The 27,909-nt window shown below is 39.9% G+C and overlaps 1 protein-coding gene across 10 annotated transcripts in view; it reads right to left on the bottom strand.

Moving 5' to 3' along the window:
* The window catches only part of Sorcs1 (sortilin related VPS10 domain containing receptor 1), a 474,759-nt gene that overhangs the window by 44,799 nt on the left and 402,051 nt on the right, over nt 1-27,909 (bottom strand). For all 10 annotated transcript variants that reach the window (XM_078052770.1, XM_078052650.1, XM_078052432.1 and 7 more), the window contains exons 18-19: nt 18,784-18,955; nt 2,671-2,857 (exon numbers count right to left, since the gene is read on the bottom strand). In XM_078052770.1, coding sequence (XP_077908896.1) covers nt 2,671-2,857; nt 18,784-18,955 — 359 coding nt within the window. The remainder of the gene's footprint in view (nt 1-2,670; nt 2,858-18,783; nt 18,956-27,909) is intronic.

Genomic DNA, 27,909 nt, shown 5'->3' with positions numbered 1-27,909 from the left:
ATCCCTTACTACACTTCCCAGGCATTAGAAGTTTGGGAGTGTGACTCAGTGCTACTCTTATTGTGACTTCCTTTTATTGAAAAACAGTGCCAAAATCAGAGAGCTTCTCCAATCTTTGTTTTCTCTACCTGAAAGGAAGGGCCTAAGTCACTTATTATGGTACAGATGTGAAAACAGACAAAATGAGTTTAAGGGCATAGTAAAGCACCCCAGAGCCTTTAGAAGAGGTGCTGAGCTAACGTGTCAGAACCTGTGGACCCTGCTGAGGTGTGGGTATTAGGTTAATATGAGCTACAAACAGCTTTAAATGTGATCCTGCTTTAACCCAATCTGTATATAAGAGTGAATTCTCGTCCCCAAGGCCAGGCTCAGAAAGGGGTTCCATTAATATGAGGAGGTGGGCTTACCCAACAACTTCACCCAAGAGGAGTATGAGAGATTAAAGTCAGAACACAAACATTCAATCACAAATCATCTCCTGCTATTTTACCTGATCAACCAGGTTGATGGAATGAAAAAAAAAATGCAGAGGAACAAAGAAACTCATTTCTTTTAGAAGCCTTGGGCTTTGGCAGGCCTTAATCTTGAGCAGAGGTCAACTATCTATTGTTTTCCTTCCCTGGATTTAGAAAATCGGGGAGGGTCCTTAGGGGAAGCAGTAGCTCCCTCAAGGGATCTGATCATGTATAAAAATGAGAAAAAGTGCCCAGAGGGACAGGGAGGTTGAGCCAGGGAGGACTCAATGGGAGGCCCTGAGAAGCTGAGATCAGAGCCACTCCTGAATTCTAGGTCCAGAGTTGTACATGGCTGGAGTGAGGTGAATGCATAATAAATACATGAGAAGTGGACTGCAGCTCCATTTCCCAAGGAGGGTAGCTGTCTGGTAGAAACCCCCCCCCCCCTCACAGAACAAGTTGTAGGAAATGATAAGCTACTAGAAAGGCCACCATTCTCAGCAAATGGACTGACATTCGTGACGCAAGTCATTTTTTGGTTACCAATAATTAACGTTTGTGGTGTACCTTCAGAGATTTTTAGATTATTCTCATGATCATCCCTTTTATTGCCCTCAACACTGATGGAAAGGGGGTATTGTGTCTTGGGCTGTATGAGATGGAGGGGAACCTGTGCAATGCATCTTAAACCTGCATAGTTGTGTAGCAAGGAAGCTACTTCTAACCTAAACACTCATTTTTCTTCAGGATGTCTGCCAAGGTAGGCAGGGAGAGAATTCCTGCTGATGGAGTTAGTTCCTGCAGCCCCAAGCCACCCTTCACACTGACCCCAACTTTAGTGATCAAGAACTGGAATTCCTGAGACTGGTAGGCCTGAGTCTGGGGCCTGGCTCTGTTAGGTAGTACATCAGCTACCTCAAACAATTCACTTTTAGCTCTGTGGTCCTTTGCAAAGCAGAGTTTCTCACTGCTTCTACTTCATAAGATTGTTTTGAGAAGTGTAGTAATACACATAAAGAGCTTTTAGTGCAAAGCCTACCTGGCATACAGAGGAAGAGCTTAATAAAGTGTAGCCAAAGTGGGGGAGACAGTTAGCAAAGTGGGAACCCTGCCTAACTCTGTTTAGACCCAAATAAGGGAGTGTGTGCTTCCTCAGAGAACCTCAGCCATGAGTATACAATAGGCAAAGATGGAGAAGAAGTAATATATTTGGAGTCTTCAGCAACCACACTGTCTCTTGAGCATCCCTAAATAGTCCTGTCCTTTCCCACAGTTTTTATATTATTCTTATTATTTAAAGTCAGAGACCTAGATGTTACTTTCATTACTCGATTTTGCTCCCTGGGCAAGGTGCAGGGGAGAGGTATAGAGTATTGTCAGGCCTTAATACTCTTTCTCTGGGGACTTGAAATTTGAACTAAGCCTTAATATAAAGAAATTACTTTAATGTAAACTATTTTTCTAAGAACCAAAATGAGTCTGAGGACTGTGGGGGACAACTTCATGCATACGATATTTATGACACACAATATACCCAACATACTTTAGTTGTTATCTCATTACATCCAGCCAGGCCTTCTGATTCCTCAATGGGGAAAAGCTACAGCATGTCTTGGAACTCTTTCCTAGGGTAGCTTTCTTAACACTCATAACACTGTTTCCCTCCATACCACCTTCTCTGGAATTCCAAACCATCATTAGACAGTAGCCCAGAAATCCCATTAAAAGAAAAAAAAAGGAGTGAAAATGTTAAAAGGATGATTTTTAGCAAGACATAACTTGGAAAACAGAAATAAGTGGGTAGGGGAGCAATTCCTTTGCCTGTGCTAGTTTGATTGAACTGTGCATTTCTTTGTTTCTGACCATTTGTAACCAAAGAGCTGGTGGTGGGGGGCCACTCATGTCATGTTTCAACTGAGACATTCTGAAAATTGCCCAGGTTCAGGCCCACACGCAGGTGCTATATCTCTGGGGTACCTGGAAGAAATAATCTCACTGCAGTTACAATTTCAAGCAATTCAGATTCCAAGATGGCTCAGATTCCCCTTGTGGATTTTCTTCTTACTTTATCTCTACTTTGCCCTCTGACTCATTTCCTTTCCCCCCTCTGCTAAAATGTAACTCCTGTGTTTCTTCTGGATAAGAAATGCAGGATCACATTTTAAAAGGACACGAATTTAAGCTATGTCATAAGCCAACAACAGTAATAACATACAAGTTACATGTAAGTACAGGACGGCGCTGTCAGACCCCAGACTGTTGTCCACCTGCACGGTCACTCGGAAAATGCCCACGTTCTGATAGACGTGTTTGATCCCATCTTCCATGGAGCTGAGATTGACGTAAGACACTGCAATGCCATCACCAAAGTCCACTTGGATGAGTGTCCGCTGGACATCACCCTGCAAAAGAGCCCAGAGTCAGTCAGCAGGAAGGGAGTCAGAGCTTGGCTGCACTTTCTAGGGGCCTGAGGCTTGTTTTGGTCTTGGCTCCTCCAACAGCTGGGAACATCTGTCTGTTTTGATAGAATCCCTCTGACACTCCCTGGCAGACAGGAATTTGCTAAGATGGATACTCTCCAAACGTGAAGGGCACCAACTACCAGAAATTTCAAGGCTTTGGAGATTAACAGTGTTTGATTATCAGGTTCAATTTGATATTCAATTACTCAAGAAGGCTTTGTTATTAGTCTTATCATCCACATCAATAAAGTTGCATCCAGGTGGCTTCAAAAATTCAGCCTACCTGTTGTGGTTACCAGGTACCTTCTGCGTCTCCTGAGTCATCCACTTTGTTTCTGGTTCCCTAACCATGTTGGAGGAAGGGTAGAGGACACCTAGCCTGACATCAGATAGGACACTGAATTCTCTTAAAATTAAGTATTTTGTATTAAGAAATGGTCTTATTTTAGTCTTCACAGAATCTGAGTCTGAATAAAAGAACAGGGACAGTTCAAATGCCTTGACAGATGAAGACTCTGAAGTCTTCAAAGGTTTCATCATTCACTCAGGTTAACACAGCTAGTAACTGGTGGACCAGGATTCTGACCTGGTCCTCTGGATTTTGGTTCATTCATTTCAACATACCACTGTGAGTAAAGCATTGAAGCCCCTGAGGCTTGAATCCCACTGTGTTATTAACAAGCTAGATGACTTCATACATGGGGGTCTATCATTCAGCCTGCTTTGGTCTCAGTTACCAAATCTATGAAATGGACACAATACTACCATACCATCTTAACTCAAAAGATTCTTAAAAATATGTAGATATTTAGTAATCCATAAAATTTTACACAAAAATAAATGACTATAAAAACAACACAGCTGTAAAAGACCTACAATACTTCTGCAAAGCTGGAGTGGGATTATATGAATCTAAATTTCCCATGAGCAGACAGAAGATAAAGTCTCTATTCCAAAACCTCAGACCTCTTTAGTTTCTCAAGAAGCAAAGTTGCTTAGACCAAATTGGCAAAACAACAAAAACTAAAAACTTCTTTCACACAGTCCATCTTTATCAAACTATGTTTCGTTCTTTTTGATAGTCTTTCCCATTTTCAGATAAAAAGAAAAAGAAAAAAATACCTTTAAACTAGAAATGTCTTTTTGATTAAGTAAGGTTTATATGGTATCATATTTTTTGAAAAGGCCAAATTTAAAAGCTGATGGTTAAAGGATTATTTCACAGCCAAAGGAAAAGCAGTTCAAATCCTATGAATCTGTGTGACCTACTCCTCTGATCTCTGCCTAGCCGAGCACTGTCAAGGGGCACACAGCAGCTAATGCTCATTGAGAACCTAGTACAGCTCTCAGGAAACACACATGCCAACGTCCTACCCTGGGGTGGAAAAATAAACCCGACTCAAAACTATAAAGCAAACATCCACAAGCTCAGGCATTGTGGAATTACTTGAATTCCCTTCATTAATGAATATAAATGTCAACTCTTCTTGCTAACTTGTCCTTCACTTGGGCAACCAGAGTGGACTGATGAATCCTTCTTTCTGTTTCTGGTGAGTTTCCATTTCCAGGTCTTCTGGGGTTTTGACAGAGTGATTGGGAAGCCAACCCTACGTGTGTGCCAGGGGTGGGGGGGAGGACCACTTTTTTGAAACCAGGTTCTGGGGTAAATATCAGAGTAGACGGGGTTCTCCAGGGCATGTGACAAGCAGTGGAGTGGGAGAGGGAGAGAGATAAGCTTTGTGGGGACAAAGAAGGCATCAGACAGAGGCTATCGCTAATAAGAGGACGGAGGGGAGATTCCCACCTATAGCCAACTCTGCTTCATTCTCCCCTGATAGAGAGACAAAGAGATAATGAAGGAGAGAGAAGCCACCCACAGAACCGGAAAGAGTAAAATGTCAGCCAACATCATTTCAGTCTACATTGCTATGAATTTCCTGTTTGGTATTCATTGTTTTTCTGTAGTTGGCCTTGACTTAGACATCTTGTCATGTTCTATCTGTCTGGATTTCATGTGGTCCTTTGGCTTGATAACATTCTGACATCTCGATTTATGATAAAGTTCTCTGTACATACAGTTGGTGAAAGAAAGGAGTTACTCAATGTTTACATGAATGCAGCAATAAGCATCTCTAATGGAAAATGTTTTAAATATACCATCCAAGACCACAGCAGAATCAGGTTTTTAGAAGATCCATTTACCTATCTAGATGTATGTACATATATCTAGATAGACATATATCTAACCTTAATATACATATATATCACCTAAACACACACACATTTTGCAAGGAGGTAAATATTAACCAAATTCACAATACAAACATGGCCTGGGATTTCACGAGCTTCCACATCATTAGTGAGATAAATGCATTTTAAATAATCACACCAGTAACCAAAAGGCATGGAGGAGTGTCCCGGGGCATGGTCAGCTCATACAGTAAGGAGAGCTGGGAGGCTCATGGACTGGGAACTTCAAGGAAGTCTTCCCAGAGAAAATGATAACTGAGCCGAGAAAACCTGAAGGAAGAAAATAAATTAACCAAATGAAAACCTGAGTAAGAGAGTGGGAGGTGAGGGAGGTGGTGAGAAAGAGAGAAACCGATGTGGAAGGCTCTGTGGCAAGGGGCGATGGTACAGTGGAAACAGGTAAAGGAGACAAAAGAAAGAAAGGACAAGAATGTCTGGGGAGGAGACAGAGGCCTTTTGGGATTTGAGGGTCCAGTTTCTGAATTTGACCTTTCTTCTAAGAGCAATGGACAGTCATGAAAGTGTGCCAAGCAGGAGTTTGGGGTAAGATGCATGGTGATCTATGATCTCTCCAGCTACCATGTGGAGAATGGAACGAAAGGGGTCCATGTATGCTGGGAAGCTAATGAGCAGGTAATTTGGGGTAGATGATGGCAGACTGAAAAGAAAAGCTGCCTCATGAAGTTACATGCATCTCTCTGAAAACTAACTCAAATAGTTTATTGGTGTCATAATCAGTTATTCCGAGCATTTAACAGCAGCATCTCTTATAGATTTTTTTTGAATGTTGATGCCCAACTACTCCCAAGAACCATGTTTCATGGTTTCTGGGGAGGATGCTCAGTCTAGCTGCAGATCTAGAAGGTCCCCCATTGACATGGGGCTGTACTCAGGGTTGAGGCCCTCTGGTTCAGACTGTTGAATGGCAGGCCTTCTTGTGATTGGACTCATCCAAAGATGAATATGGTATAGCACAAAATGATGCTATTCTTATTAGATTTTAACGAGATGATAAAGTTTCTTCAGGATGCTCTAGGATTTGAAGTGCTAAAGGTGCATTAATAAAGCCGGGGATGAAAGGGCTAAACTCCCTGTTGGTGGAATACAGCACAATCACTCACAGAAGTTCCGGGATATGTGCAGTCAAGATCAGCTGCCTTCTCTAGGAAAATGAGTCGCTGGTTGATACCACACTCATTTGCAAAATCCTAAGGTCTGGAATGTATTCTGCTAGTGTCTGGATTCTGATAATTATTTTTTTAATGCAGTTTGATTATTGAGCCTTAATAATGTGATTGTTTATCAAAATGGTATTTTTTAATATATTATCTCATTTAGCCATTAAGATACCTGGGAGATTGAAAGGACAGAAGGAATTTCTCTTTGATATAGTAGGAAACTGGGGCGGAGACATGTTAAATAAGATTCCTAGAGTCACACAGCTATTAAGAGCATTATGGAGGGGTTTTAGACTGTCCATTTAGCACAGTTCTCACTGAGTTTCTTCAGGTGAGAGTTCCTAATAATACCTTTCAGGGTGAGAGCAAGGTGATAACAAAGATGAGGCTTCACTTTTCTTCTCTTGTTTGACTCTATTCACTGCTTCGACTGTTTTCCCCTCGGTCAACATTTTGACTTAGACATTTCTAACTAAAGAAGGGTTGGCATGAATTCCATACTCTTACCTTCTCTCTGGCCCCAGTGAAGCAGTATCATGCTCAATCCATAGAGAAGATAGAGAATATAAGACTCAGTTTCCATAATCTATGGTTGGGGAAGCTTTTTGTATAATTGAGAGTTACTTGAATTTAATGAATGAAAGCCATTGTTTCTGCACCTGAACCCAGGCCAGCAAACCCCTGGACTATCACAGAAAGTTCTTTACATCCACGGCCCTTTAGTCAACTGCCCTAATATAGACGCAGAACTGAGAAGACTGGCTCAAATAAGTGCCTGGCAAAAGCAGAAAAGCCACAAGAAATCCATATGGGGATTCTCCAAGGGCATCACTGACTTCTGTAATAGAAAAACAAATGTATCAATCAGCCACAATGAAGCCCAGATTAACCGAAGCAGTGAAAGGTGTGTGAACCTATCAGATTCTGTGACATAGACTCAGAGAAGAACGGGAAAATAAATGCCACAGTAACTCCACACGGAGGCCTCAGGCCAGAAGCAAGACACAGAGACACAGGGAAGTGTCAGAGACCCACTGCATGGAAACCAAGCTCATTGTCAGAGCATGACAGTGGGCCTAACTCAGCCTTCGGTAACATTTTGTCTCTGAAGGAGCTTAAAGATCATCCAACAAAAACTGCATTGTAGAGACCGAGTTAGTACATCCCATTTCATTAAAAATAAACAAAAAATGTCACAGTGTATGTCCATAAGTCTAAGTGGGTGGGTATGAGAACAGAGCAGGGTGTTAACAAATGTAACCATGCTGATTACTCTGGCTTGGGTGGCGTAAAGGGAGGGGCCGGAAGACAACAGGAGCTCTGAAAGACAGGGGAGAAATGTGGGGAAATGGTGATCCCATTAGATTTAAAAGGGGGATAGAAGCATTGCAAATCACAATATTTTATCTCCACTATTATCGTAAGTATTGAAATATTGATTAAATATATGGGATCTAAGCAGAATGTGACACCGATATTATATATGAAGATTAAATATAGTCAACACTAGTTTGGGTGTCTGTTGTTATTTAAGTACTCTTGTGACCACAAATTGGGCCAAAATAAGATGGTCAAATGAGACAGACATCATTACCCTAGGTATATGTGTATGATTGCATGAATGATGTGACTCTACTTAGTGTACCACCAGACAAGTGAACAATTGGGCTCCATTATGTACAATAAATTGAAGAGCATTCTGCTGTCATGGATAACTGATTAGAACAAATAAAAAATTTTAAAAAGGGAAAAAAAGACCAAAATAAAAATCCTTACGCAGCACTGGGCATCCTAAAGAGAAATCATAGACCTCAGCCCTTTAGCCTACGGCAATCTTTAGGCAGGGGGCAAGTCACTCAGCATTACCTAGCCTACTACTCCAGGTAGGCAGACCCAGGTTAGCAAGATCTTGACAAGTGGGAAAGGAGAAAAGTATGGAGCAACGTGCCCTGTGTAAGGTCCTTGCTTAGCATCTGGATGGCCATCTTAAGTGACAGCCGCCATTTTAAGAAAAATTTCACTTTCCCATCCAAGGGCATTTCTGAGAAAGGCTCACCACTCCCTCATAACAATCCCAAAACTTCACACACACACACACACACACACACACACACACACACACACACACACAGCATCAGGATCCACCTGGCTCTCTAATCCCTGAGACCGCCCCATAAATGTTCAGATCCCCAAGCCTGTTTTGCCTCTCTCCATCTATGGAGAGATGTGCCTTTATTTGTTGGCTCTGACAAATAAAATCTCATGTTATCTCTGCCTGATCTCCATCTTTCATTTCTCGTTTACCTGTCTCCCCGTTCCTTGCTTTCCTTTCACCTTGGACTTCAAATAAAATGTTTCATCAGCCAGTTGAAGGAGCACTGGATAGAAGTTTTATCTACATTCCACTTATTCAATAGATTGAACTCATGTGAGTCACACACAAAGTGGGGGTGCAAATTAGATTACTCTAGAACATACCTTGGTGGTCGCTAGGAAGCAGAGAAAGGTTTCTTGAAAGTTTATTGTATAAGAAATAATAGAAACTGCTTTCTGTGTATTATCTTATTTAATCTTCAACCTTGAAAGACTCAGGCCTGTTTGAATTTTCCTAGAATCATTAGACTGCTCCTTTTTAAATCGAAGTCTCACACTCCTACTCATTCACAGGACACTCATCCTGCTCTGCTGTGCTCATGTCTAGTTGGGTGCTAGAGTGGGCATTCATTCATACATGAAATCAGAGGGCTGACTGCTGAAGGTGTCCTCCAAAGGTCAAGAGCTGGAAAATTCATCCCCAGTGTAAGAGTTCTGAGAGGTGGGGCCTTCTTGATAAAATATGAATGTGGGCCCCTTCTCTCTTATCAGTACACATGTTCTCTTGCCAGCCTACCTACCACCATGGGATGATGCATGAGATGACCCTTGCCAGAGGTAAGTACCTCGACTATGAACTTCCCAGCTTCCAGACCTGTAACAAGTAAATCTCTGTTCTTTATAAATTACTCATCTCAGTCTATTAGACCAGTACAAAACAGAGCAAGACACTAATTAAATCCCTTTAGGAGCATGCAAACATGTAAAAAATTCTTCTGAAAATACTGATGTAAGAGGTTCCCAGTGAAATATGCCAGGCTCTAAAAAATACCATGGAAGCTACAAAATTCTGATTGTGAGGACCGCTGGTGGTGTGAGTGTTTGACAATGAATGAGAAACTATAATCGGGAAGTAAAATAACTGCCATTTGGGCCTTCCCAGGGGAGGTTTTATAATGGTGATCTGGGAACTTCCTATGCAGAACAAACCACTCTATGACAAAAGGCAGTTACACCTGTCCTATCTTTTGTCTCCAAGCAAGTTCCTGGGCCTCTTGTATTCCTTTCAAGAGGGGCTACCAATGCTGAAAGCTGAGGCTGCCACACCAGAACAGCTGGAAGAGGGTCTCCCCAGCACCTCTTGGCTTGAATCATGCCCTCCCTATGGGCTTTTCTTCAGTTTCAGACCTGAGCTCTGAACCACATGAAGAGGTGCAGAACAGAGGCAGTCTCCTCCCCTTGCCTGTCCAGAGATGGTTTTCTAAATCACAGGTGTCTCCCCAGGTACACAGGTCTCCTGGGCCTCTTGGCAAGGAATGGCAACATGAACTTGTATGGTCTGACCTGGAGGAGGAATGGCCACCACAATGAAGAGTATGATACATAATGTTTCAAGGCATAAGTCACTCCTGTCAAGGCCAGGGATACCAGAGAGACTACAGTATTGACCAACGCATCATTGGACTTGACTTATGACAATTTCACCTTTTATTAATCAGATGACAACTAGCTCGGTTTTTAAGCCTTTCTCTGAGGACTCTGATCCTTGGGATTTGCCTAACTAAACTTCCAAGTACTTCTAGATGTAACATTCAGATCAAGAACTTCCAATAGGAACCTCACAAAAATGATTTACTCCTTCACTTCCAAATGGATATAACACCATATATTTGAAGGAACTACAGACTTTCAAATTTTGTTTTTATGTCTTCTGTACTTGGTGCCTGGCTTAGGGTAGAACAGCACACATAGAAGAGGCACACTTGGCTTGTGTAAGTAGAGAGATGACTATAAATTGGGGCCTCTCTACTCCATGTAGATATTTTTAAATGATTAAGAATTTTCTCTATATTACCACTACATGGTGGCTTGAGGAATTACCTCAGTAGACTTTGGCAGGAAAACTATGGAGTTACCAAGGGACATAAATCTTATAAATGTTTCTGAGTGACTTTTAAAATCACTCATAAAGTAAAACATTCAACTATGTAATAAGAACAGAATTATATTTTTTAAATGAGTAGTAGGAAGATTCCTTTAGGAATCAACCTGGGCAACCAGATTTTCCTAGTAGTAAAAGATGTAATAGAAATATGTAAGCTTTATGAAAAGAAACAGAGAGCGAAGTCATGGTGTATTCATTGGGGAAATGTCAAAAAATGATGAAAAAGAAAATTAATATTGCACACAATTTTGCCACCTAGAAAGCAGATTGTCAACAGATTGGTGAATATCATCTTAATCAAGGAGAATTCCTGAACACATACACATAACCAAGACTACCATAACAGCTGTGGAATCACTATTTGAAGATTTGGCTGTAGACATTTTCACAGACCTTTCAGTTTTTATGCCTGTCATCACTTGGAGGACTTCACCAAGTGACACAACCCCTTCTATGAAATGGACGCACTATTTCTTACCCTTAAAGTTGCTTCATCCCTTTTCCAAATTATTAGGCTGTTGTGGAATCAAAGTGAGTTTACAGAGGTCTAGTGGGGTGCTACATGTGGAAGAGGTGCCTTGCAGAGGTCAGCTAGAAGTGATAGTTGCATGTCCTTTGAAATACTTTAAAAATTTCTTTGCCTGTAAATTAAAGATGGGAAGACCCGAGGATCCTCATTGCTACTTCTAGTTCAGATAGGCAGTGACTTTTATAATTCCATTATTCTTGTCATTGGTGGTATTAAACACCCACACGTACATATCCTAATACATCTTTGGGCTGCTGGGATCATCTCAGCTCTGGTGAAGGTGCAGCACTTACTCAAGTGCTGCTGTGACATGGTAGAAATTTTCCATTGCACATCAGTTATGGATTAGGTTGAACACTGAGCTCCTGAGGCTGAGGCATAGAATAATGAATGGAAAACTGCAAAGCCTGAGCTGGAGGAAGTTATCCACAGTCAAGGATTGGCAGGTGTGGTGAAGTCCTTACTGGAGGGTGGTTGCCACCCTATGAATGATGTGGGACGTTAGAGCCTCAATCAAGCAGGCTAGGAGGATAAAATTCCAAACTGAAGACTATTTCAGGACTCTAGGCCCTAGGATGTTCATTGAGCTGAAACCCTCAGTAATCAGCCACGCATCTCCCTTTGATGGTCAAGGCAGAGCAAAACTCTTAGCAAACATCTCTCCTCTGAGACCCCAAGGAACAGCAATACCCCAACTTATGTGTACTGCTTTTGAGAGGAGAAAAAAATGGAGCCCAACCAATGCAACTTGAACTTTAGACACTAGGCCTCTGGCTGAAGACAACCCACACTGCCTGCCCCATTTCCTTCTTTCCTTTGTAACCTCAGGCAACACGGGAAGAGAAATGAAGTGGCTCAATTGCCTCATTAGAGTCAAAGAGAGTAAAGCTGAATGGAGTAAGCAATAATACACGAGAAAAGTCTCAAATCTCATGGCTCATTGAAATAAGCTCTTGCTTCTTTGTGTAGAAGGAGAAAACAACTGAGGCTTGTATGTCAGAACTGAGCTGGCCTTGAATCTGATATCTGCCCCAACTTAACACTGTCTGCCAACCCTTTTGTGCTACTTCTAAAGGCTCCAAATAGTCTTTCTTCTAGATGAAAAAGTAGGTCAATTTCTGTCATGAATTCAAACAAAGGAGCATCTCACAGCACATTTTATTAAGGCCATCTTCTCTACCATCTGATGGTGGCCAGCACCCTGCAATATTTATGAAGTGTTATTACACTGTGAGCATGTCCATGCCCCCTCAGTCTTTCAATGTACATGAAAGTGAAATTATGGCTCATAGGAATCCATCTAATGAGGACACAACCCTCAGGTTTCACTTAAATCTCACTGAAATTGTAACCATGAATTTTCCTTTTTGAGTTTCAGTGTTTGTATGTAAATGGAAGTATTGAAACAACGAGACACCAATCAAAGTTTTAATTTTAGTCTCTTGCCTCAGATTTAATTTTAAAGTCTTAAAGTATGCACAAATGGCATCTCTTTATTCTTACAGTGGTATAAAACAGATGTGATTTATTTTCTGTAACATGCAGGCACTACTGCCAAATTGGTTGTGTTGAGTTCTGGAGATGGATTTGGTTCTTCACCAACCACCCTGTGCCTGCAGGTTCTTGCACTGGATTTCTCTGTGCAGTTGAGTTATCATGTTGAAAGTCTGCAGGCTCATCAGGTGCTTGTTAGTGCTCCAGAGACCATCCACCTTGAGTCAGTCTCCAAATGCTGAGATGCCACCTCTCACTGCATGATTAGGTCTCAGTGCAAAAACATCTTTGATCAACTTGGTAAGACTCAGGCATAGTTGAAAAGGTTTAGCTTCTTAGACACAACCTCATAGATTCTTCCACTTCCTTCTTGGTTGGTTCCTGGATCAACTGTTCTTTGTTCTTACAGAAACAACAATGAACAAATACAATGTGTGTGTGTGTGCATGTGTGTGCACACATGCCCACATGTGTGTGTGTGTGCATGTGACTATTCTCCTCAGTTGTGCTACAATGAGTTTGAGAAGCAAGACCACTCCTTTGCCTTTCTGATCCTAATGAAGCTCCCCCGCCCTTTAGCATACATATGGAGAGAACTCTAAAAGCAGAAGGGATGGATGCGGACACTGGAATTTTTCATCAACCTCAACAGTTATGTTGACCTCTGAGTAATATTTCAGGTAAGGCAGACTGTGGGATGTTAGAGAAACTGTGTTAGGAAGTCACTTATGTCACCTAAATTTTGAGGGTGACTTCATATGCTATTTGCAGAAGGGATTTAATTTCTTACACAGGTAAAATCTGCAGTACTCTAGCTTAGGTACTTATTGTCATATGTGAAATTACAAGCTAGCCTCGGTAACCTTACCTTTGAGTTTCTATTGTCAATAAGAGAAAGTTCGCTGCTTTGCTTTGGTTTTAGCAATGTTATCAAGTTTAATCAAGGTCATCTTCTCTACCATTGCTCCTTCCTTCTCCTCTTCCCTCCTCCTCCTTCTCTCTCTCTCTTCTCTACCATTGCTCATTCCTCCTCCTCCCCCATCCTCCTCCCCCCCCCCCTCCTCCTCCTCCTCCCTCCTTGTCCTCCCTCCTCCCTCCTCCCTCCTCCTCCTCCTCCTCCTCTTCTTCTTTCTCCTTCTCTCTCTCTCTCTCTCTCTCTCTCTCTCTCTCTCTCTCTCTCTCTCTCTGAACTGGGGAGTGAATACAGGACCTCACTCACGTTAGGCAAGTGTTCTACATCTGAACGACATCCAAAGCCCTTTTCACTTTTGAGATGGAGTCTTGCTAAATTTTCCAGGCTGTTCTTGAACTTGTGATCCTTCTGTGTTAGCTTCCTGAGGAGCAAGAATTACATGCATGGGCCACCGGGCCTGGCTTCATGTATTCCTGTGTTTCTATTAGGACATGCACAATTAGAGGATAAAAGAAGAGACTTAGATTTCAGATGGAGATTTTAACCTGTTTTGTAAGGTATTCAAACTTCAACAGTCTTTTCCTCCCAAGTTTGAGCTTTATCTCTGTTCTTCCTGGAGAAGCTTATTCAAATCCACACATATTTATTGTGTTATTTTTTCTCTATAAATGTGCTCTATCAATATGCAACTAGAAGTGACATGATTCTTACCTTAATGATATTCATAGTTTATTTGATAATGTCAAAAACATTATTATAATGTGATGCAATAAATTTGTTTTTTTGTTCTGTACTTTTTAGTCATTTATGCTTCATATGGATGGATTTTTACATAGTGTTCAATACAGCAGAGGTCCTAGTTAACTCAAAAACATTATTCCCACTTACATCTAAAGTAAGTCTGCTTGTGAATGGAAAGCATGACATAAAATTGGTGCTTAGAAATATATATATTGAAGAACAAATAAATCGATATACATCTAACTATTGTTTCCCTAGCCTTATGGTGCTTCAGTTAATAGGCAGAGGAGATGGAAACTATGTGGAGGGGTTTGGATGTAAGTAATTGAGAACAAAAAAGAGGGCTTCATCAGTCTGTACACCCTTCAAGCCCAAGAGGGACCACAAAACTATAGGAGAAAGTTGAACAATGAAACAGAGACACAGGCTTCAGTGCACAAATGAAAAAAAAAAAAACAACAAATATCCCTCTAGGGAAGGGGAGTCTTTCATCCACTTCTGCATTAATCACAACCATGATGTCACATCAGAAGGTAGCAGGGACCTCTGGATCCCTTTGGCACTGGAAAGACTTGCAATTTTTCAGGTATCAGAGGAATGACATTAAATATTCCTATTGTTATAACACTTGGCCCTAGATACTGGGCATGAGTGAGACACTATTTCCAAAGTAAATTAGGTGCATCAAGTTCAAGTGAGAAGTGAATGCTCAAGAGATTTCTGAGGAGGATTTAGAAACAACATGTGCTGTCAGTTATGGGGGGAATTTTAAAATTGTTTTAGTGGGATTTAATTTTTATTAAATAATTACATTGTAATTCATACCTAAGCCACAGGAGAAATGTGATTTACTATACATGGATTCTAAACTCCTTCAGTACTGCAATCATAGCCTATGATTTTCAATACTCTTTAGAATAAATTCAACAATGTCAGATATAAGTAGGCATTCATGAAAGGCATAGTTTTGCAAAGAGGGAGAAACCCAAGAGAGGATTTAGTATCTCTCTTTGCTGAAATGTTTTTCAATAAACTGATCTGAAAGTATAAATCATCTCAGAAAAGGAGGAAAATATTGGTAGATTTGCCAACTAGTGTCTGACAATACAGGAGCACCTGTAGGCCAAACTGGCTTGGGCCGAGATGGTGTTGGTTTTCCTTTCTACTTCTTTATCTTTGTTACTATCTGCCCCCAGCCAAGGGTTTCTATGGAAGCACAGAAACTACAGGAAGTTCTTGCCCAGAAAATGTTTCTTTCTATCATAGAGAAGCTATAGAAAGATAAGATGCTACAAGCTTGACCTTGACTCCTGAGTCTACTACTTAGTACGTGTATGATCTCAGCTAAGTTACTTTGCTTTTTTGTGCCTCAGCTATATCATTTATAAATGGCAAATATGACACCACCTATTTACATAGAGCATTGTGAGATCTAAATGAGATAATCCAAGTGATGCACTTGCAAACTAGAACTGATAGTGCTCAATAAATGTACATGCAAATTGTCATTTAATTGTGCCAAAGTTCAGTCCTCCCTGGATACACAGAGACCTTTACTCTTCCTTGTTCATTACGTTTATCACACATGCCTATGTGCATAATCAAGAGAGCAATAAACTGTTGAGTCAGTTGTTTCTGCAAGAGTCTGTGAAGAATAAGCACAGAATCGCATATTCAAATGTGTGATCTCCAGGGCCTCCTGATGGGAGTCAGTTGTCTTGGCTTCCATGTCTGCACAGGAGATAAGAGCATCCAGGGGCCATGTCTGACAGCAGAAGGCAGCAGACTTCATCCCTGCCAATGTAGCTTCACCCACTCAAGTGGAATGAATTGACTTAATATTTTTTTCCCTTCCTGAGAGCAGAAGGCATGAATTCACACATCTTAGTACCAGGTCACCCAGTCTGTTCCCATTTTCCCATGTCAGGCAGCCCAATGTGAAATGCCTGATGATCATTGTTATTTGGAAAGCTAGATGGAACTGAAACAAGGCCATGCCCCTCAAGTGTGTTCTCATTTGTGCAAAGGTCTGAGCTGACCAGGAGCAAAAGGTCTTACTTCAGAGAGTGCTCTACTATGTTCTAAGAAACGGAGCAACAGAATAAGCATCTACTACTTCAAAAGAGATACCTTTTGGGGAATCATAACCAGGTTCTATGTGTCTCTGGGAAACATACAACGCAGGTAAACAGAGTAGAGGGTTGCTCTAGGAAATGAATTCTTCCCTAAGAATCCAACAGAGATTTTTTTCCCCCACAAAGATCTAAAGACAAAGTACTATATTTTGTTTGATTTTATATAGTATTTGTTAATGTGCTCTAAACCATAGATTCTTTATGTCCAGCGGGTTGTTTCCTTTAAAAAAAAAAAAAATCTTTGTCAAATTCAAGGTCATGAAGGTACTCTTGTTTCCTTTTAGAAAGTTTGGTTTTATCTTTCAAAATTAGATTGACAGTCCAGTGAGAATTATTTCTTGTATTATGGGAAGACATAGATAGTCAATGGCCTCAATATCCCATGTAGATATTCAATGTTGCAGCACCATTATTGAAAAGACTATGATTTGTTTATTGATATTTATGTATTTGTTACTGAAAATATATATATATATATATACATACTCTGTAAGTACACATACTCATATATATTCATTTCATTAGATTATACATAAACATATATTTTTATATACCTCTGTTTCTTGACTCTGTTCCATTTCTTGACTCTAAGAACATTCTTAGCCACTGTTTCTTCAGAAGTGATGCTTGCTCCTTATGTCCCTCTTTGCTAGGCCTATAATTCCTTCTGTGTTAGACCTACCTATCATTTCATCATTTCCTACCATTTTTTTTAGTTGTATATGGACATAGTACTTTATTTATTTATTTATTTATGTGGTGCTGAGCATCAAATCCAGTGCCTCACACAGGCTAACCAAGTGCTCTACTACTCATTTCCTTTATTTCTTATCTTTTTATTATTATTATTATTATTATTATTATTATTATTATTTTATTATTATTCCTTTTTAGCCAACACTTTCTGTCTGGTCTTATTTAGGAATCTGAAATCCAAGCCTATTATACAGTATAATATATCAATTGACAAAGTTCTTGAAGAGAAATATAAGATAAAATATTGTACTAATCCCATCGAATCCCTCATCTCTTAGCTTCCCAGTCTTCTTGATTTGGTTTGCTGCAAGCTAATCTGTCATAGCCTCAGGCAGAAGTCCCCACAGAATTTATTTATGTGAAATACAAGCAATTCCAATTGACCTAAATTAACTTGTATAATTCTAGTTCCAACTACAGGATTTGGGGAAAATCTCAGTATTTAGAATATTGGTCTTGAAAGGCACTCATTTAGGAGTATTAGGAAAAGAATATTAGATTAAAGCACTGTTTTTTAAGTAGCCCTTGGACCAGAAGGAAAGCATTATCTAAGCCACAGTTTCAAACTCAATATTCATTTATTCCATAGGAACAAAAATACAAATAATTTTGATGTAACCTGACAAAGCAATCCTAATTACTTCACCTTTTTCTTTCAAGTCATGCCCCAGAACCTATGATTTTGTTCTCTCCTTATTTGTCCTCTCCCCAAAACACTGACATTGTTTTTGTTTGTTTTCCTCCAAGCACAAGGCATAACCTGTGAACTTGCTCCAAAAAGGAATTCTTAGACTCCATGCCTACTCTCCAAATGAAAATCTTTGGGGATGTGACCAAAACACAGCATTTGAACATGCTCTCCAGGGGAGTCCATGCATGTCAAAGACCTGAAGCCAAGAGCTGTCAGAAGAGGAAACTGGAAGGCAATGGTATATATTTAATATTGACTTTAAAAATCCCTTTTTATTTGCTTGGCCCAGTACAGTGCTGGGCACATTTCAGCTTCCCCTAAAATATGGTTGAAGGTAGGACTGCCTGGTATAATAACTGAAATAATGTAATGAAAGTACTTGTCCTGGGAGGCCTTCTTCTTCATTTACAAGATGACAAAAATCCTGTGTGCATTCTAAACCTCATAGGAGAACCTTCATCTTATCTGCCGTCTATGTAGTCAGAAATTTCAGACAACCATAGTTTGGCAAACAATAACTGATGCTCATAATGATAGCCCTCAGGTGCTACCAAAATACAAGCTCTCAACTGTCAAAGATATTAGACTTGGTGATGTTTAGATTGGCCTTCGTGATGTATGTTTGGCCAGCTTGTTCCCTTTGAAAAAAAATAAAAAAGTCAAGAAGTGAGGCTGAGAGGGCAAAAGCATTAGCATCTTTTAGGTCAGTGAGTATATGTGTGGGTTAAATTACTCTGGGAATACTGTTAATGTATCCTGAGAATATATTTTGCTGAAAGTACCAATAAAGCAAAGTTAAAAGACCAAGAAACCAATGCATCAAAAATGAGAAGGTTAAAAAAGATACGCAAAGGGAACTATGCTTTGTTAGAACAAAATCACCAGCTCTAGAAGGTGAGAGGGAGACAGGAATCAGCCTACCTCTTCCAGCTGCACCATGAGAGTGACATTGTGCCCCTGTTCTGCAGTCAGCTTTCCATCTGCAGTGACGATCCGGAGGCCACGAGGGGCCTTCCCCGGACACTTCTGTGGTTTGGCTGTGTACTGTTCTCGCACGCCATCAGTGCAGTTATTGGAAACCACCTTTCTATACCTAAAAGGAGAAAAGCTCAAATTGTCAACTAGCTCTTTACAAAGAAGATCACTCCCATGATTTTACTACACTGAGCTGCTTGGCCCTGAGGACCATCAGGGACATCATCCACCTACCTTCCTTGTTACTCTGAGCATTAGGGCTGATTCATATCTAGCTTCCAATAGAGATAAATAGAGAGAAAAAATTGGAGCAACAAATTGTTACCTATTATTTGCATCTTAATTGACTTCTTTGATTCATCGAATCAACTGATGAATCACTTCTTCATTTCGGAACTGTAGGAAATGCACACAGTGGAAGATACTGTCCCTACACTAAGTCAAAAATCAGGATGAACAGACATAAATCGATAATTAAGGAGATCATTTAAAGAACATATAATTAAGGATCAGAATGAATAATACAGTCCTGGACATATGTTCTAAGATCCCCATTGATGCCTGAACTATGAACAATAACAAACCTGATAAATACAAGCTTTTCCCTATACACATATGTCTATTAGAAAGTGTGATTTACAAATTAGATACAACAAGAGATTAACAACAATAACAATAAAAGAGAACAATTTAAATAATAGACCATAATAACATTGGTGTGGATGTGGTCTCTCTCTGTCTCCCTCTCTCTTTCCCAATATCTTACTGAACTCCCAGTATCTTCCTATGATGATGGGAGGTGAACAATGGCTACATGATGAAATGCTGTTAACTGAACGACAAAGGCATTGTGATGTAGAGTTAGGCATGGATTCACCTCACTGCTCAGAATGAGACACAGTTGAAAACTAATAAAACATGTATTTCTGGAATTTTCCATTTAATATTTTTTGGCTGCAGTTGACCATGGGTACCTGAAACTGTGGATAAAGGGGGACTACTGCATAGATGGCAAGGGAACTTACAATTCAGAGAAAGGCTGCTACAATAATGGCATAGTACAGAAAAAGCTGGCTAAATTTGGTAATTTCTAATCATTTCTTGAGAAGGTATACTGATTGAACTATTGAAACCTTACACCAAGGAGCCTTCAGTTTTTGCATTCTGAGTAAATCCTTCAAACTTTTGCTTATTCTCATTTTAGCTCTAATAAAAGAATACATGAATTATCTTACAAATATGTCCCTTTCAATTTATTAGAAATTTATCAGCTTCATGGTAAATAAGAATCTGTATATTCAGGATGACCAACCTTTAAGAACTTTGAGGTTCAGTATTACCAATTCATCTTTTTTTTGCCCCTGAGGGGCTCAGCAACCCCTGTAGTTATATTTGATCTCTCAAATTCACTTTTCCAGAGTTAGTAGTAGAACATAAATTGGAAGAAATCAAAATATACTAGACCAAGGTTGGTAAACTTTTAAGAGGCCAGCTAATAAGCCTTTTGCTTTGTAGGCTATGTAGTCTTTGTCACTACTACTCAGCTTGGTGACTATACCATGAAAAGTTCACACAGTACATAAAAGAATGGGTAAAACTAGGTTCCAGGAAAACTTGACAACACTGGCAATAGATTGGATCTATCTGAGCTGCAGGCAGTTTTCCAATTCATCTACATCTAGCCTCTGTTCCTGAATCTCAGAATTGACAAGCTAAAAGCAGGGTTAAATAATCAATGAGAAACTTGCAAAAGCACTTTGGACATTATGGATCAGCACAAGGTCAACCATTAATACTTAACTCATGTCATGGGGTAGGTGCAAGAATTCCATGAATTTATGTACCCAGATTGCTGAAAACTGCCCTATCACCTAGCAAGTACTTGTGAAATGTTTTCAACTATTTTCAGTTAGTATTGTTATTTTTCTTCCCTTTTCACAAGCTTCTTGGTTTCCAAATGCCCTCCAGATAAACTGCAGATCCTGTAATTCTTCACATAAGCCCTCTATAAGATGATTTTATTTTACTTTTTCTGAAGTTTCTCCCCAGCCAGCTCACTCTGCTCCATCCAAATCTCTTTCTAATCTTCTTGAAACCACTTCTTTTCTTCTGCTCCTTCTGCTTCTGTGTCCTCTTGCATGGCCAATTTGGATTATTTATCCCTATAACACATCCTTTCTTTACTATTACCCTGCACTGCCTCTTTACAGTAGTAAGATTGACCCACATCTACACTCCTAAAGAGGTCTTCATGATTCATGTAATAGAAATTATTTGAATTGCATGATTTCACAAGATTCCTGAGAAATGTATAAACTTTAAACCTCCTTGAGGGTCTCCTTGTGCTCAAATAAGCAGAGCTGAGAATCTAGCTCACTGGCATGACTGTATCAGTTTACATGTTGACATACCAGCATAGCATCAGTTATTACTGCTGCCCCAAACACTCACCCCTCACCCACCAAATGAGCCGTGCTGATCTCTATCCTAGGAGTCCTTGCTTCTCCTCATAATCCATCAACTAAGGAGTTAACACCTAGCTGAATAGGCAGCCTCCAAATTCCAGCTCCAGCACTTAGATCACTGCCCATTCTGCTGGGTCACTGTCATGCCTGAGCAATTTGAACATCGGCCTAGAAAAGAAATTCCTTTTTATGTTTTTATGAGTATAAACTGATTAAGAGAGAAAATAGGGCAGGTGGGAGAGGAAAGAGGGGAAAAAAAAACTCCCATGGTGCATACGTTGGAGAATGAAAATATTTTGGTAACAGCAATGGTAAGTAGCAAGAAAATGACCAGCAAAACCCTCCGGAATAATCATGGCATCTCAGGGAGTTTAACTGTGCATTAGAAACTGCCTGCTGGTTTCAGAGGGGTGGCAGTGTGCAAACTAAAGGCAGGTTATGTTTTTTAATTGCATAGCATCAAACACACCTGTGGCTCCATCTTGGCGAGCAGCACCAGAAGCACTGGCCCACCACTGCTACTGGCATCAGGAGGTGCAGAGTATTTCTTTTGTTTGTCACCCATTCTGACCAATCATCACCTCAGGTTCTCCTAAATCCTGTAGCAACAGGAGCTCTGCTTCAACCCAAAGCACGAATCTATCCTCCTGGGATTCTGCCACAGAGAAGGCTGTTGGTGATTTTTTTTTTAAATGCTCATTAAAAACCATTCTGAAACCATTTTATTTCTTGGATGAAAATGGCATCACATTAGCCGCCCTACCAGACCTGTCCCTGAAATTTAGAAGAAAATTGTGCAGAAATACAGAGTTAATTTACTCAAGTAAGCACACACCTGCTTTTTGCATTACAGAATGGTTCTATTTTCATCCCAGCAGCTGTCCCTGGGTCTGAGTTACATAAATGAATAATGCATTTAATATGTTATTAAATGGGGCTGCTACCTCCGTAATAACAAGGCAACTTGTGATTATGTTGGACCTGAGCTCTGGATATTACTGAGATGCATTTAGTTGGTAAAGCATTCTTCAATCTGCCAAGGAGAAAAGTGCTTTGTAATGGCAAGGGAGTCTTTGTACAATTACTGAAAAGGAAATATTCTGCAAATGTGCCTTTGATATTACCTACAGCTCATCAGTGGAGACTGCCTTATTACTCCAACACCCCCGGTTTCAGCCATTCTCCTCCTTCCTATCTTGATATGACTCTGTCACCTCTTCCTTTTTACCCATACTTTCTTTCATTTTGCTTCTGTGCTGCCTGGACAATTTTTTTTAAAAAAAGATGAAGGCCATATTTTCTTCTTTGTGAGGCTAAACCTGGAAAGAAGCATTGTGAGTCTTCATACTCCAGATTTTTCTATTCAGCCTTTTTTTTTCTCTTGTGAATTTGAGGTGGTGTGGTCGGACTATATGTATTTATAACTATTCACTTATTAAGGTAAGAGTATTGTGTAAGCTCAGCAGATCTCAAATCTAATAATAACTGCATATTTATGGAGTACAATGTAATCAATATAGACATTGTAGAAAGATTCAATCAAGGTAACAAACATATACATCAAGTTATTTTTTTGTGGTGCAAACATTAAAAATCTATTTTTTTTGGAAAATCTTAAATGCACAATATGTTGTTATTAACTGTGGTCCCGTGCAGATCACTAAAACTCATTTCTCCAGTCTAACTACAACTTGTATGCTTTAAAGGACATCTCCCTTTTCACTATCATCTACCCACTATGGTAAACACCTTTCTCTTCTGATTCTATGGCAGCAATTTTTTAAGATTCCACATGTAAGTGAGATCCTGTGGTGTTTGTCTTCCTGTGCCTGGATTATTTCACTTGGCAGCATGTCCGCTAGTTCCATCCATGTTGTTGGAAATGACTGAGGGTCATTCTGTTTAAAGACTTCTTAGTAGTCCACTGTGTATACCACATTTCCCTTATTCATTCATCTACTAATGGACACCTATTTGGCTTTCATGTTTTGCCCACTAGAGTAACATTGCAATGAATATGAGAGTACACTTATCTCTTTGACATTCCATAAGATGCAGAAATCTCACTTCTATCTGACCCTTTGAATCACTTGAGGGCATTTTATACATTTATGATGCCTAGGACCTTCCCCTAGGAATTTGAATTTAATTGGGAACTTTGGACATCAGTTTGTTTTGTTTTCACTTTAAGTCCCCTGTTGATTCTAGCTTGTAGCCAGGATTAAATACCAGTACCCTGGAGGTTAAAACTAGTGTTGTGGAACCAAATTGTCAATTGTTTTTCATTCTATGTGGGATGCTCTTTCCTCCTCTTACACTTTGACTCATGCTTTAAAAAATAAGCCAAGAAATTATGCTTTGATGTAAAGATGCATCTTCCTTTTTTTTTCATAGGAATTATAACATGTAATGACCGAGGTAAACTGGAACTCTAGTTGTTTCTGTACCCAGTTGGATATTATTGCCACTGAGCGATGGTTTCCCATATTAGCACTCACAATGAGAAAAAATAAAATAGTTTCATTTTGTGGATTGGACTATGTGCTTTGGTTTCAAGGGAAAACTCTGCTTTGTTCTAATGATACTGGACTTAATGAAGTAGGAAATAGAGCAAGCCTTAGGGACACAGAAGGGGGTTGGGTCTGGGTACAGTGTGTGGCTAAGACTTAAAATATTCCTAGACCCACTACTCTTAACAATGCATGTAATGAGGAAACAGCAACATGTGTATGTTCATGTGCATAAACTGAAAGAGCTATATACCTATAGACCTCTGATGGCAGTAGTAGGGCTTAACAATGGAATAGAAATAGATTCTTCCATCACTTTACTGAGAGAAACTGCCCCCAGGAAAGCAGTGGTGGAGGACGACTCCAGGTCTCCTTATCTTCAGTAAAAAGGGACTGTGCCAGACATCCAAGCTGACAGGCCTTACTGGTGGCTGGCTATATGTATCCATTGTGTGTAGGTATATGCAGCTCAAAGATGCTTTAATTGAATCCAGGTGATAAAGCATGCTCAGTGATAAGAATGTGCCCATGAATCAACAATCATCCTATGCAACAACCCTAAAGCAACATTTAGAAAGTCCATGGCTGACTAGGGAGGTCTTCCAAGTTCTTTACCTGAAGGCAAAACCACTCTCTGAACTTTTCCCTTAAACCAAGTAGGCAGACCTAGGGATAAGGGCTTGGAATGAGACAGAAGACCAAGTAAATGGAATAAAGTGGCTCTTGCATTAAGCAAGATGAAGCACAAGTTATTTAATTTGAATAGTAAATGGAATGGGACTTCATTTTGAACACAAGCTTGATATAATGGGGCATGTGACCACACTTGACTAAATGGCTTAATATAAAGAATCATGAGAACTGGCTCATAGGATCCACAATCTGAGTCAATTCATTGTCAAACCAAATTATAGAAACATGTTTCCTTTTTTAGAACACTTGCAGTCCAAAGAATCCTACCATTGAATCATTTCAGTTGATCAAGTAAATTTCAGAGTTTGAAGGCATCTCAAAGATCATCTAATCCCCTTGTTTTGCACATCAGGAAAAGGAGCTAGCTTAGAGAATTGCACAAGGTCAGACAGAAAATGTTTAGGAGTCCAGGGACTCTGGGCTAATTTGCTGTTCTTGTGCCGCTTTCCCATAGCACCTGGGTGAGAAACACTAATGCCAATGCTATCGATATGGGTAGGAACAACCATAAGAGGAAGTGGGTGTCCATGACTGTAATACGCATCTTCTTCATTTCCCAATCCCTATGACTTCCATGAAAAGATGGGAAACCTCAGCTAAGAAGCATACTCTGAGGAGTCAACTTCACATCAACAAGCAATTATTGTGTGTTCGAATTGAGACTGCAGAGTTCTTGGCTAGAAAACAGCTACACAGTCCCCTGTAGCGATCAGTCTGTAAATAATGCAAGTGATTTCCTTTCTGTGGACTTTAAACACATGCACCACTTTTAGGGCCAATTATTCTCCTTGATGCACACTGACAAATTTCATTGAACAGAGATCAGACAGAACATCAAAATCCCCACAGGGCACCTGGAATAGAGTCACATGGGAAGAGATCACAGCTCATGATGTCCCTGGAAATAGCAAATTCAAGGGAATGGTACTTTAGATAGGGGTTCAGTGTTTCTATGGCTGATGCAGAGAGGAATATGTTTATAAAAGCCTATTTTAAAACATTCAAAATGTATGTTAATAGTATGGAAATTGTTATTTTTCATAGAATTTAAGTCTGTATTTTTTTTCTTGGACTCACTAAATATTTTATATAGCGACAGAAATTAAACTATCATTTTAAAATTGTGCTTCATAAGTAAATATCCCCATCATATATTGATAAACTAACCCTGAGAAATAGTAAGAGTTGTCTTTGAACATTCTTCCATGAGGAATTAATGGCTCCTATAAAGAAATTCCACAGACAGAAATTTCTACATGCACTTTAAAAAAAAATACATCTAGAAATAACTGCAACTTAATAGCAAGAAGAAATCTGTCCCTTGAGAAGATTATCTTGTTTTCTTCGAGCAAACCAACCCAGTGCCACTTTATTTGATATTTACAGAATCTTTTTACTACTGGCATGAAACAAGCAATGTCCTAGTTAATTTAGCAACTTAAATTTGCAGTGTGTTCCTTGGTTCCAACACACTATAAACAAAATTTAACCATATGTAGGTATAACTCAGTGAGGCTGTGCTTGTGTATGTGCAAACTGAGATAATTATAGATACTGGTGGAGAAAAAAGGGGAATGAATTTGAGGTTATTTTAGCATTTACATGCAACAGAATATGAAATTAATATGGATATCATTTTGTTTGAGCAAAAGAAACATGCTTAGTAGTCAGGTAAATGAGTTTTCTGGTCAAAATGGCATGGAAGATAGACATGTGTTTTGGTGTACCACAGTTCTATCACTTTCTAATTATGTGACTTTAGGCGCCTATGGGGGTACTTCTTTTTGTTTTATAGACAGCACAGCAGAGGTTTAGATGAAAAATGTCCCAGATATCAGCATTGAAGTGACAAACAGGCATCAAATACATGTCTGGGATACAGATTCACAATAAAAGAAAGTTCCCTACCTCTCTCTTTTTCTCTACTCTAGAGAAACCCTTAGATGATAGCAATTGATGGTATTTGTATTTTGTAATACATGTACCCAGCATTCTGCTACATGCTTTCTATATGGTATCACAGTTATTCACATTTGAAGGCAAATAGCAAAATGTAATAGGTTAAGAAACTAAGGCTCAAAGAAACTAAATCACTCACGAAAGATAACAGTCAATGGTAGCTTTGGATGGAAAACCCTCCATCATTTCATTCAAAAATCTTTCTCTTTTACACCATATGAAATATCCTTAATTATATTTCACTTTCCATCCAAGCAGGCAAACCCCTTACTTTTCATCTGGATGTGAAATGGTTTGTGGACGTTTTAAGGGGCCAGAGGTGAACCAGGCAGGTAGCTGACAGTGGAAGACAGCAGGGCTTTGCTGATTCACTGCTCCAGGCGTGGACATTAGAAACCCTGATACCAGTGGACAGGAGTCAGGATGGCGGCCCCCTGGAGACACATTCTGCTCTTACTCACTTCTTTTTTAAACCATCTTTTCTAAGTTTTAGCCAAGAATTGAAACAGAAATTGTCCAAACGTTCTATACAGTGAAGCTGATTAACATTTTGGCATCTCCTAAAAAACTGTCTTTCTAGCCAGGTGTGGTGGTGCATACCTGATATCCCAGCAGCCTGGGATGCTGAGGCAGGAGGATCAAGTGCTCAAAGCCAGTCTCAGCAAAAGCAAGGTGTTAAGCAATTCAGTGAGACCCTGTCTCTAACTAAAATACAAAATAACCTATTACATTTTGCTATTTAGGATGTGGCTCAGTGGCTGAGAGCCCCTGAGTTCAATCACTGGAACCCCTTGCCCCTGGCAAAAACAAAAAACAAAAAAACAAACAAACAAAAAACAGCCTTTCTGTTGGCGTATTAATAACATATGCAGGAATTTTTCCACCTTGGTGAAACCTGAGAACACTGCTCTATACACACAGTAGTAAGCTGATTCTGAAATCAACCCTAACCATTTATACATTGAGTCATTCAAAACTAAATAAAAAGTAGGAAGGTCTTCCTGCTTGCTTCCAACTAAGCTTTCAAAATGGTGGTGCTGGGAGGTCTGCTTACTGCCCTGGACTGACAAGGTGACCTTTAGACCCACTCAGTTCAAGTTTTGACTACATTTCTGCTCCAGAAGCTATTCTGTGAGGTTCAGCCCTGGAGTAACCTGCAGGCAGGCACTAACTGCAGGCCAAGCCACAGCTGGGATTCTTCTGCACTTCACCCCAGTCCTGAGGTTATCCTTCACTGACTGAGCACAAGCTTATCAAGGACAGGTTAAAACAGTCATTGGACAGACTCAGGGGCACAGTGGCTCCTTACTTCTATAGCTTCCAGGCACTGGTGTCAGAGCCTTGAGAAGATTACCAGTGTGGCCCTGTCACCAGTCATGTCTTGTTCTTTGTGCCAGAAATGATCTTGTTTACCTGATTCATCTAGGAAAAGCTTACTTGAGCTT

Source organism: Ictidomys tridecemlineatus, chromosome 1 (assembly GCF_052094955.1).
Source record: "Ictidomys tridecemlineatus isolate mIctTri1 chromosome 1, mIctTri1.hap1, whole genome shotgun sequence".
Taxonomy (NCBI): domain Eukaryota; kingdom Metazoa; phylum Chordata; class Mammalia; order Rodentia; family Sciuridae; genus Ictidomys; species Ictidomys tridecemlineatus.
The sequence above is the reverse complement of the archived record's forward strand: the minus strand, read 5'-3'. Positions and strand labels throughout refer to the sequence as shown.